General features: G+C 40.4%; 1 protein-coding gene across 19 annotated transcripts in view; it reads right to left on the reverse strand.

Annotated features, from left to right (window-relative positions):
* MAPT (microtubule associated protein tau) overlaps positions 1 to 12,901 on the reverse strand; it is an 86,042-nt gene that overhangs the window by 58,662 nt on the left and 14,479 nt on the right. For 3 of the 19 annotated variants that reach the window (XM_053361616.1, XM_053361617.1, XM_053361613.1), the window contains exon 1: positions 11,485 to 11,610. The exons of 5 other annotated variants lie outside the window; for them this stretch is intronic. In XM_053361616.1, the coding sequence (XP_053217591.1) occupies positions 11,485 to 11,599 (115 nt within the window). In that variant the 5' untranslated portion in view covers positions 11,600 to 11,610. Of the gene's footprint in view, positions 1 to 11,484; positions 11,636 to 12,304; positions 12,372 to 12,901 lie in introns of those variants that run through there. 11 more of the 19 variants (XM_053361610.1, XM_053361615.1, XM_053361618.1 and 8 more) reach the window with 8 other exon arrangements.

The raw sequence follows: 12,901 nt of genomic DNA on the forward strand, positions 1-12,901 counted from the left end.
TTCTGGAGCAGATCATTAAGCAAACAGTCTGTGAGCACCTAGAAAGGAATGCTGTGATCACCAATAGTCAGCATGGATTTCTGAAAAATAAGTCATGTCAGACTAACCTGATGTCGTTTTTTGACAGAATTACAAGCCTGCTAGATGAAGGGAATGCAGTGGATGTAGCCTACCTTGATTTCAGCAAGGCATTTGACAAGGTGCCCCATGATATTCTTGTAAAGAAGCTGGTAAAATGCGGTCTTGACTATGCTACCACTCAGTGGATTTGTAACTGGCTGACTGACCGAACCCAAAGGGTGCTCATCAATGGTTCCTCTTCATCCTGGAGAAGAGTGACTAGTGGGGTGCCACAGGGTTCTGTCTTGGGCCCGGTCTTATTCAACATCTTTATCAACGACTTGGATGATGGACTCAAGGGCATCCTGATCAAATTTGCAGATGACACCAAACTAGGAGGGGTGGCTAACACCCCAGAGGACAGGATCACACTTCAAAACGACCTTGACAGATTAGAGAACTGGGCAAAAACAAACAAGATGAATTTTAACAGGGAGAAATGTAAAGTATTGCACTTGGGCAAAAAAAATGAGAGGCACAAATACAAGATGGGTGACACCTGGCTTGAGAGCAGTACATGTGAAAAGGATCTAGGAGTCTTGATTGACCACAAACTTGACATGAGCCAACAGTGTGACGCGGCAGCTAAAAAAGCCAATGCAATTCTGGGCTGCATCAATAGGAGTATAGCATCTAGATCAAGGGAAGTAATAGTGCCACTGTATTCTGCTCTGGTCAGACCTCACCTGGAGTACTGTGTCCAGTTCTGGGCACCACAGTTCAAGGACACTGACAAACTGGAACGTGTCCAGAGGAGGGCAACCAAAATGGTCAAAGGCCTGGAAACGATGCCTTATGAGGAACGGCTAAGGGAGCTGGACATGTTTAGCCTGGAGAAGAGGAGGTTAAGGGGTGATATGATAGCCATGTTCAAATATATAAAAGGATGTCACATAGAGGAGGGAGAAAGGTTGTTTTCTGCTGCTCCAGAGAAGCGGACACGGAGCAATGGATCCAAACTACAAGAAAGAAGATTCCACCTAAACATTAGGAAGAACTTCCTGACAGTAAGAGCTGTTCGACAGTGGAATTTGCTGCTAAGGAGTGTGGTGGAGTCTCCTTCTTTGGAGGTCTTTAAGCAGAGGCTTGACAACCATATGTCAGGAGTGCTCTGATGGTGTTTCCTGCTGGGCAGGGGGTTGGACTCGATGGCCCTTGTGGTCTCTTCCAACTCTATGATTCTATGATTCTAATGCAACTGAACAAAAATAAAATACACTAGACCCACAGCTTACATGGGGGTTACATTCTATAGATAGGGCATAAAGTCAAAATCAAGTAGAGTCAAAACACAATTGGGTGCAATGGTGTGGGGGGGTGCATGATTGCTAAAGTTTTTTTTCCTTGATGTCTGCCCCCTTTTATTCCCTCCCCCTTCTCTTTCCTCCCCGCCTACCCCCCCCCCCAGGACATTACAGCTCTGAGTGTGAAACTACAGTTCCCAGAATTCTTTAGGGGAAGGGTATATGCACTGAATGTGCTTCAAATGTATGGTGTGGCTCTGCTCATTGCCACCCTAATCTCTACCTACCCTGCATGAAAGGTAGTCCCTTAAATAGGCCACTGATTTGTATTTGGTTGCTGCTATTCACCAGGTCAGGCACATCACATCACTGGTCCCATCAAGTGTGATATTTACTCAGCAGAGGGGGCTACTAGACTTTTGGTGTATAATTCAACTTCTCAAAAATGTTATGAAATAAGCTTTATAATTAGAATGGAAAAAACATTTATAGATACACATGCTGTAAGCATGAACGCACAACCTACTTTAGAGCCAGCCCAAAATAATGTTTCTCTGAAATCTCATGTTACTGAAGATTCATTCATGGTTGCACATAGGATCATATGACTCACTCAATGTCAATAAAATGGTAGCTGGAATCGACTGGTTCTTCTATGAGAATGGGGCAGAGGAAAAGGGAATTCACTTACTTGCATCAAATCACTACACTCACGAAATCAGTTTTTGTCAGGCATCTTAGAGTAGAAAAGCAAGTTTAATTATAAAAAGGACTTCTAAGTTTGTACTTTAAAACAAGGTCAAGATCTCTCTAGAAATTGGCAGCATTTTTAAAGCAGATTATGCAAGGATCAGCAAAAAAAAAAATATTTATTTATTAAATTTCTATCCTGTCCTTCAGGGCAGAATTAGCCTCAAGGATTTTTAATTTCCTTCTTTTATCATTTTGGCCTATTATATTTAGCTGTGCAACTATAAAGTTTAGAAAATTGCCGTTTTCCCTCTATATGACAGCTGCACCATGATTTCATGTCCTACATTCAGACTGAGTGGCTGCACATTACTTAACTCTGCCATAGGCATAGATCATTGTCAAAGGAACTATTTTTATAATATAGTTTAATATAAAAATAGAGCTTCATGGCAGAGTTGGTACAAACAGCTCAGATAAGCGCTTTACTAAGATTATCTGGCAATTTATTTTGTTATAATTAATTTTTAAACTGACACAATTTATGTGAGGTGTACTGAGAGTAGAACCACTGAAAATAAAGGACGTTACTAACTTAGGTTCATTGGTTTCTATGGGTCTATTCTGAGTAGGATTTGGTTGAATACAACCCTGTTTCCTTTGATTCCAAATGTGTGTGAAGAAAACTAAACTTCAGCCATTTTGTGTTTAGTTATAAAATGGTTGCCTTCTGTTTAGGTATTGGGTCATTTGGAATTTAGAAGCTGTTCCAGGTGGGGTGTGTGTCAAAAAGATCATGGAAGGTAAACTACAAAGAGAAACCTTATACAAATTAGAAATTTAGTAATACTCTATTGCACTACTGATTGAATGGAATATTGCTTATAAGTAAAACTGACAAGGTAGGAAGTCCATTCAAAAAGATTAAAAATGGAAAAAGCCAGGATGCTGAGAGTTGCATAAGACCCAGATTACAGTGATAAAAGAAGCTGATCTAAACAAGAAGTCTGGAAACTGCCCTGCCACAGAAGTAGGATGAGCTGAAGTAAACTTTGCTTAAGTAGGAAAACATTGTAGACAAGATTTAAATGGATGTGTTTTACCATGTTACTTTCATATCCCAGTTGCTTAACTGCTAACACAGCTTTAAAACCTTGTTTTTCCCCTAGAAGCACCATTATAATAACTACTGCTTTTCAATGCCTTTAGTAAAAACTAAATTTAATGGAGATTTAGCCTTGGCCCGATTCCTTGATTTTCAACTCACATCCAAGCTGCACTCTATCCAGCCCAGCTGGGTCAGCAAAAAGTCTACAAGAAACACCAAAGTTAGAACACCTTTGGGGGCCCGAGGGCCCTCCAGATATTGTTGGACTTCAACTCTCATATATCTATTTCCATACAGCGTCTGGGATGATGGAAGATGTAGTCTAGCAACATCTATTGGGCCACAGGTTCCCTGCCCCTAATATAAAGTGCTCTTTCAATTAAGGCAGTGGGGGGGGGGCAACCATCTACTTGGTGGCAGCACAGAAGACCACATAATGGGAAGGGCAAACAAAGGGTGACATTCATTGTTTTGGTCATCTCCCCTTCTCTCCCTTGCATCGTAAACTAACAACCTGTGCTGTGACATCCATGAAATATATACATAGAAGGCGGGGAGTCTAGGGTAGCCTTAGTCCCTTTCATTCATCCTGTTGAACCTACAGATTGAGAATTTCAACAGTTTTGAGAGAATGAAATCCTTTGCCCTTATACAGCACTTTTTATCCAATGACATCAACAAGGAGGAACTGTTCAAACTGCTCCCACCTTGCTCCTCCCTTTGTCAAGCTGGAAATAAGCAACTACAGCAATGGCGTAACATCATGTGCAAATCAGCACATGGAGAGAAACAAACTGCAAGTGTTGATTCACATATAACGCTAAACTGTGGCTTATTTCCTCCCCACTCAGCAGAGAGGAGTAGGGTGGGCACATTACTGCATTACTGGTAATCTATAACATGTTTCAGACTACATCGTACAGTTGGTTATGTGCAGTAGTGTTGTGGCAAGTTCAGAAATTAAGGGTCCCTTCATGAGTCACAACTGCACCTCCCCCCCCCCACAGCCACACACCCTTCTAATGATACAATAATTAAAAGGTGGGAGGGAGATTGTTATGCACTTAGGTTTGTTCAATATCATACAAAATCAATACACAGAGATTTTTTAAAAAAGATTATACAAGAGTTTTAATTATACAATAATAATTAGGGATGTATTACAATGATCAATACAGATCTCCATGTGTTGCCTTTCAGATAGAGCTGCTATTTTCTGTGCAAATAATTTGGAGTGCTGAAATATCTTTTTTTGGAGTGACATCAACTGTCTTTTCCTTAAGGTTCCAACGTATGTAACAGAACTTGCAAACGATTATTTTGAAACTGAAGCACCTTGTGTTTTCAGTGTTCCTAAATATTTAGCTTTGGAGCATACAGAACAACTCCTCTGTATTCTTCCTGTGTGCCTTCCTCAGAGTGACCCTAGCTAGGAGCCAATCCTGTCACTGACTCACCTCCTTCTACTCTGACTGGCTCCCATCAGCACAAAGGGTGAAAATACGTCTCTGTGGCTAAAAAGCAACCTTTTAGTGCTGATTGGATGGTCATTGATGACAAGGACTCTGCTGCAGGCTCTGTGACCTCCCACAACCCCAGACCACCACACCTCTAAATATGTGAACAGAGCCAGAGTATTTCCACTTTTGCTTTAGGCAATCTGTCATCTTATTTCACCAGGCTCACATGCCCAAGTTAATTCCCCTTCCATTTTCCCATGGCAGTTCCCCGTCCCACTTCTCACAGCATCTAAGGTACTGGCTATACTCAAGGCAGAACACTTTCTTCCACTTGCATAGCTGCAATATATATGTGATGTCTTCAGCCTAGAACCTTTGGAATTAAACCTTGAAATCCCACCCTCACATCAGTCACATGCCCTCCTTCTGTGTTCCCTGAAATAGAGAGAGTTTAAGCATATCACCAAATGCTTAAATCCAATCCAAGGATAAGTACAGGATTCTGTTTTCAATATCAGTCCTCAGTTCTAGTTCACACACTTAACCAGTTGACAGTCTTCTGCAATGTACACACACAACTTCATCTGAACACATATCCAAGATGTGTGAACATAGATGCTCCATGCAGGGGCCCAGTTTATGTGTATTTCTCCCCTCAAAAAAAGAACTCTTCCTGTCTCACTTTAGGTGTATGTTTGAAGGTAAGCATGCCTACCAAGCCACCATGCAAAGGGGCTCATCAGTCAGTGAGCAGTTGAAGCTCACTTTACACCTCAGGAGATGTAAAGTGATATCTCCTACCACACCTTTCCCACAAAGACATAATTCATTGTCTTGAAGACTGGCTTTCTTCAGTGAAACCTCATTGAAACAACCACAGCTTCTTCCATTTCAAAACTCATTTTGAAGCTTTGCTTCTTCTTTTTTGGCACTGACTCTCTCTTTGTTCTTTCTTTCCTCAGCACCAAAATGCTGAAATTCTACTCAACTTTATTAAGTTCTGAATCAGACATTTTTGGGTGCCATTATAGGAACTTAAATAAATAGAATGAAGATTCTTAGGACACCCAAATCTGAACAATGCCCCTGTGGTTGTGTGGTGAACCCCAAGTCCTACATAATAGTTTCATCATAAAAACAAGTAATTTTCAAACCACTGCCCATATTCCAAGTGAAGAAAGAGAAACTGCTTGCTATAAATTTTAAAATAGTTCGTTATAGCAGCAGTATTGTTAAAAGTGAGTCCCAAACTTAAATGTACTTATAATATACTCCATCAGTAATACTTGCATTTTTCTGTGAAAAGTGAACGGACAGTTTGCTTCTTGTATGCTTGTTGTCAATGAATGCAGGCTTTCAAGAAGAAGAAAAAACCACACACAAACAGCCTGCACTTAGCTGAATAGCCTTTGAAATGAAGGCCTCTCTGCTTTCCATCCTCTTAATGGAGTCTCTATCAAAGGCTGCAGGACATAATGCCTGAAATGCTGAAGTTATTTAAATGCTACACCTTAAGTACTTTCCTCGCTACAGAGCACAATACACATCTGCTGTTTTGGTTTGTTTTTTAAAGGATTTTATTTCCCTTAGCCACAGAATTATGTGTGGGTTGTAGCAAATTATTGCAGTCACAAGCTAAGGAACCTAACGTCTACAGCTGGATCAGTTCCTCAGACCAAACCCATGCAACAACACTGAAATTCCTCCTCTATGTCATAGCTGCCACAAAATATACTTTATCTTCAGTATATTCTTCCTGGACAGTCACATGCCCTCCTTCCATGCTCCCTTAATTGGAGGAAAAATGAAAGACCCAATTTCAATATCAGGACTCCATGTCAGCCACACACTTACCCAGCTGGCAATTCTCTCTATACAGCAGGAAGGTGGACACTTGAATGCAAGAAGTAAATACTTTCCAACTTGCAACAGGAGAGAAAAGCTTCTCTCGGTTACCATTATCCGAGTCTGGGCACTGGGGCAAAGCAGAATTCTATCAAGATCAGGATCAGTAGTAGGCTGCTTTGTGAGGTACCTACGATAGCTCAACATCAACTGCTGACATCAGGACTCTTGCCCCGTAAACAGTGGGGAAACCACTGCTCCTGCTCAACAGGCCACCTTGAGCAGAAGTGGAACAAAGTAGTTGTAAAGAAACATACACACTTACCTGCAGCTAGCCTACCAGCTCCTCTACTCGCCTTGTATATGTTCTCAAAGACACAAAGCCAGGCAGAACTGGGCAGGTTGTAGAACAGCAAACGCTGCTGCCATGCACTACCTCCACAGGACAGTGATGGTTGCTCCTCCTTGCAGTCATCCAGCAGCACCTCAATCCAGCTCTCACATGAGTGCAAGCACAAACAGCAGCAGCAGCAGCAGAATGGAAGTACCAGAAGAAAAGCTGGTGTGTTTTGAAGTTACTTTGAACACTAGTACGGGTTTTCAGAAGTGATGGAGACTGGGGCTGAAGAAGGGTTGGTACGACAGCTGCAAAACAATTAAATCTTGCCTCCTAATAGAGCCAGTAAGCCTACTGCCACTACAATCATTGGAATCGGAGACAGGCAAGCTATGAGGACAGGGGTTCACTGCAGATCTTTTGCCCAAGAGCCACAAAATCTGGAGCTAGCCATGTCCAGGAAATGCCCCATGGACTAGCACCATTCATGGGGGGGGCTAACCTAGGTCTTCAGATGTTTTGGGGTTACCAACGGCCATCAAGCCCAATGGTCAGGGATGATGAAGTTATAGTCCAGCACCGATTCCTCATGAAATCTATAAATATTCAGAAAATTTCAATAGTGCTCTATAAGTTGTCAAATTTGGAAAAATAGTATCTGGCTGCAGAAGTGCAGAGAGGGTTAATATCACATGTGGGTGCTTTTCCAGAGTCTGGTACAGTTCCATTAATTGAAAGAGCGAGTTCCTCTACATTGTCCCTTGATTTTATGCTCTCCATAAACAAGCAACAGTAGCCCTCCTGTAATGCTGCGTAATAATATATCACTCTGCTTCTTAATACTCCACTGCTGTAGTCTCTGGGAATGAAGCCACAGAAAGGAATTATGTGAGCTCCCAAATGCTCAACTTTTATGCCAACACACAGATTTGTTTTTGTCCTTTGATGTCACCTCAGGCTGGAAAAGATGTTGCTCTTTCTATGTCTTGGACCATTAAGAGCTGCATGGTCCAAGGTTCATTTTCTCAGGTTAAGCAAGTAAGACTTTGTTCCAAAGCCTTTCTAAAGATATACCGGTATTTCTGGCAGTGGAGTGTAGGAAATTATTTACTGGACTTGGACAGTATCAGCAAAGAGAACACAAGAAGATTTGGAGTTATGTACCATCAATATGCAGATCACACCCAGCATAACTGATGGTTGAGAATAGAAACTGGCAGGATGAAGACAAAGAATACATAGGTGCAAATCTGCTCAGGTAAATGATGTTCATCCTGTTTTGGACAGAGTTGTAGTGTCTCCAAAGGAACTGGCCTGCAGTCTCAGAGTGCTTCTTAAACCATCTCAATCACATTTCCATATTGGCAGAAAGCACCTTCTAGAAGCTTAAGCTGCTTTGTCAGCTGCATACCTATCTGAACTAAGAAAGCCAGGTCTCATGCTCCGGTGATGGCCAGGTTAAACTACTGTTATCTAGTATACATTGGGTTGCCTCTGAAGACAGTTCAGAATCACAAGTTAGTTTAGACAATAGCTGCTAAATAACAAAGACCAGACATTATAAAATTATACTAGTGCTCCATCAACTGCACAGACTCTCAATTCATTTCCAGGTTCAGTTCTCAAGTGCTAGTTTTTATCCTTCATGGCTTGGCACTAGGATACCCAAAGGATTGTATTAACATGTTCCTGGACGTACACTAGGCAAGGCTCTTTAAGTTCTTCCACCACTTGAGGTGCAGATGGCTACCAGAGAAAGGGCCTTCCCAGGAAGAGCGTTATAAAATCAGGGCACCACCAGTGAAAACTCATTTCAGCACCAAATAAGATAGATATTTATCTTTTCAGGCTTTGCAATTCAATTTGACCCGTTAACTGGATTTGTTGTTTTTATGCTGCTTCTAGTGATTTACTGGTTTTAATACAGCTCCATATGCTTTTAATATGTTTTATTGTGTTTTTACATTTTGTAAGCCAATTTTATTAAAGTGTGGGGTAGAAATACCTCAAAATTTAAATAAGATTTTTCCTTTGTGGTCTTGGTAATGGTGTGGGCTGAACATCAGATCAGCCAGCATGCAACTGGAATACAACTGGACATATCTATATGTCAAAAGTTGATGCACAGCATTAAAAGTGTTAAATTTAAAAAGATCAGAATTATTGCCAGGAATGTATTCACCACAAGAACCTTTTTCCTTGAGGAAACTATATATACGGTAAACATAGTTAGACAAACATTTTCCTATAACCTTGTAGACCACAGAACACGTGTTCTCATTTGTTTTATAACATGTAGTAGCTCCAGTGTTTTATGCTATTTAGCATCCTTGTCATAAGCTATAAGAATTTTTAAAAATGAATCAGGGTGCACAAGTAGGAATGGGCAAATACTTCCATTCTGTATCAGTTTCACATCCACTCAATACATTCAATAAGTCTTTCCTGTTCTGTTTTTTAAAAAAAATGTATAAAATGTACACATGCATTTTTTTATACTTCTCAATGCATTTCCCAAGAAAAGACACACCTTCTATGCATTTTTAACTAAAACTGAAAGGCAAATTTTGAAGAAGTGTGCAGTTTAATAGCTGCATTCTGATCCACATACAAGTCTAGGACTGCCAAATTTGTTCACTTGAATCAATGACTGAGCATTTTCTAACTATCATTTTATAACCACCAGTTTTGTCTTTGGATCCATAGTGCCTTCTAAAACTATACAGTTCACCCTTAAATTGCTGAATTAAGAGTCTGGTATTCCTATTCTTTAGTTCAGAACCATGTTTCTTCTATAGAATGAATTAGTTTTGACAGTGATAGGAAGAAATTTATACAGTAAGTTCTTCTAAAACAAGTAATTCTAGGCCCATTTTTCCTTTTCAACCTCCTTGCCTGAGTTTTAGAGTTTACTCTACAGTTTAAGACCCGTACTAGTGTTCAAAGTAACTTCAAAACACACCAGCTTTTCTTCTGGTACTTCCATTCTGCTGCTGCTGCTGCTGTTTGTGCTTGCACTCATGTGAGAGCTGGATTGAGGTGCTGCTGGATGACTGCAAGGAGGAGCAACCATCACTGTCCTGTGGAGGTAGTGCATGCAGCAGCGTTTGCTGTTCTACAACCTGCCCAGTTCTGCCTGGCTTTGTGTCTTTGAGAACATATACAAGGCGAGTAGAGGAGCTGGTAGGCTAGCTGCAGGTAAGTGTGTATGTTTCTTTACAACTACTTTGTTCCACTTCTGCTCAAGGTGGCCTGTTGAGCAGGAGCAGTGGTTTCCCCACTTTTGCAGTTTATTTCCTCGTGTGCTGCTGTTCTGCATGAAATCTGCACACACACCCCAGCACAAAGAGACTATCAAACAAATGTGTTTTTTTCCTGAAGAAATATTGGGCCTTAAATTTGGTAGGCTGCACAAGATACAATATATGCAGATCAGCAAAATAAAAATGGCATACCACAAGGTATGCATTTTAAATATATTTTAATGATAAAATTAGTTTAAAACAATTTGGTGTTGACATATGGAGGAGGGCGTTATGTGCATGCATATACCTCTACCTTACTTCGAAAGTATGAGCTATGAGAACTCTTCTTTACAGGGAATGGAACTCTCAGTCAAGATACCTTCTTGTTGTTGGCTTTTGCGGGGGGCGATACAGGGAAATGGGTTTCTACTTATAATACATTGAAATCATGCAAACAACTTGGTGCAAGTGTGGAAAACCCATGTTGTCTTTGAATTTGATGTATTTAGGAATGATGCTTGAAAGTAATGTTTCATAAGTATAGTGGTAACTTCAGTTGAGTTTCTTGTGCAAATTAGGTTGGAACCCTAAACACACTTAGCAGTAATAGTACCTCACTGAACACAGTGGAATTTCCTTCCAAATAAACATGATAGTATTGCTCTGCTATGCACTGGTGAGGTTGTCTCTGCCTCTTGGCACTGCAACCACAAATACATCTACTGGAATGCTCAGACACACACCAGTTAGAAGGAACTAGGGGGAAACCTGATGGCCACATCAGCTTTTTCCTTGGTTCCAAACAACCCAAGAAATAAGAGTTTCTCCAGCTAAAATACCTGTATTAGCTGGTGGCAGGAATTTCCCTAAATTTCTTCTAAAACATTAAGCGAAATGCAAGGATGATGCAAGACCAAAATCTGGCTAACTCCAGTACCAGATCCTAGAGACAGAGCTCTTTTCTTATAACCATAAAATTAAAGCTTTGCAATGCATCTAAAGGGATTACCACCAAATATGTTCAAATGCTATGCTTTCATTCATGACTGAAGTAGAATAGAAAGAAGTCTTAATAAATAATGTATTAGAGAGCTGGTGTAGTGGCCAAGAAGTTCCTTCTTCAAATCTCACCTCAGCTATGAACTCAGAGACCAGTCAGTCCCTCATCCCCAATTCCCACCTGTAGCATAGGGACAATAAACTAACCTACCATACAGGATTGTTTTAAGAATTAATGACATCATATGCAAATGATTTAAAAAGTCTAAAGAACTATAAATTAGCAACCATGGATTAGGGAAGTTATAGCACATACACTATTTAAAAGGCTGAATAAATATATGGACAATCCCAGGAATCTTTTTTACCCTAGAATTATATGATCTCACCAGCCTAACCATGCAGCCCTTGCTGACAAATCAGTGGCATTACTTACCAATATAGTAGTTTATTTGCACATTACAATGACCAATTATCCCCACTAAAAAAAATGGAAGATGCAGCATCAATTGCGGGAAAAATCCATAATAAAAATGTGTTTCTATATTCATTCTAGCAAGGCATCTATTTTAATGCCAATTCTGCTGGTAGACAAAAGGGTTTTTCCTCTCTATCCCCACCCAAAACTACAGGAGCATACCACAGTCTTTACCCAATGAGAACTGCACTTTGCATCCATGTATTCTAGCCTAGCAGGGGCGTGACCAGCTGCTGCTATTACACTCAGATCCATTTTTCTCTCAGAGAAAACCATCTGAGACAGAGAGAAAAACAATGAATGCACATAATAATCAAGCTGGAATCTTTGGGTGACTATGATTCTCTAGAAAGCTGTGTGTGCCCCCCGCCCCCAGCTCTCCACCACATCTTGATCAGGAATCATCTATCTCCCTGTTAGATTTCTGCTCAGAACAGTAACTATTAACATAATAAGCATGGAGAAGGGGGAAAGTCATTTTCATTCTCTTTCAACTCACCAGTCTTGTGCTACTGTTACACCCAAGAATTAAGAATCCTAAATATAAATCCCATAATACTGACCCATATAGAGGAACAAAGCAACTCAGCACTTAGAAAAGAGTACTGTGCAGGTCATTTACCCTATCTCAGATTTCCACAATGGGGGAAAAAATGCTAACACAGAATACATTTTCCTTTCTTAGGCTATTTTCCCCAACATCATAATTATCTAAGCAATACTAGAAATACGACATGGACTGCAAAACATGGCACCACTGATATGAAGGAGAGCCCACCCTTTTTCTCTCTCCAAGATCCACACCTACTGCAGCACCAACAGCCTATCATTCGCCATCACCCTCACAATCAAAACCAGTCTCCCAAGCAGGAAACCAAACCTATCAGAGACAAGAGATGGGGGGAAATGACAGTTAACAGGGTCAAAAAAGGGGTTCCTTAAAATTCACCTATAATTCCAAATGAAGTTAGCAGATCATTTGTTAAATGATAAAATATAATGTTACATATGGGTGTTTTTTAAAAAGAAAAAAAAAGAAAGTGTGCCTCAAATTGCCAAAAACAAGCAAAAACTGCATTCCAAGCAACTTATTACTATACAATGTTATTTTTTAAAAAAAAGAGAATAAAAGTAGATGTCGTTGTTGCAAAATATTTATAAAGAGATACATACAATTAAGCCTACCCTTGAGATCCTAAGAGACACACCCCTACTGCCCCATTTTGCATTACGATTACAAGCCTCTCCACTGAATGATGATAGAAAGGAGCCCTAATAAAGCTACAATAGACCAGGGAGGAAAATAACGTATTTGTACTGCCACACGCGCTGGCAGGTGGCGAGTGCGTATTTCTTTGCAATAGGGCTCCTCTTT

This window comes from Podarcis raffonei, chromosome 13 (assembly GCF_027172205.1).
Source record: "Podarcis raffonei isolate rPodRaf1 chromosome 13, rPodRaf1.pri, whole genome shotgun sequence".
In the NCBI taxonomy this organism is placed as follows: Eukaryota; Metazoa; Chordata; class Lepidosauria; order Squamata; family Lacertidae; genus Podarcis; species Podarcis raffonei.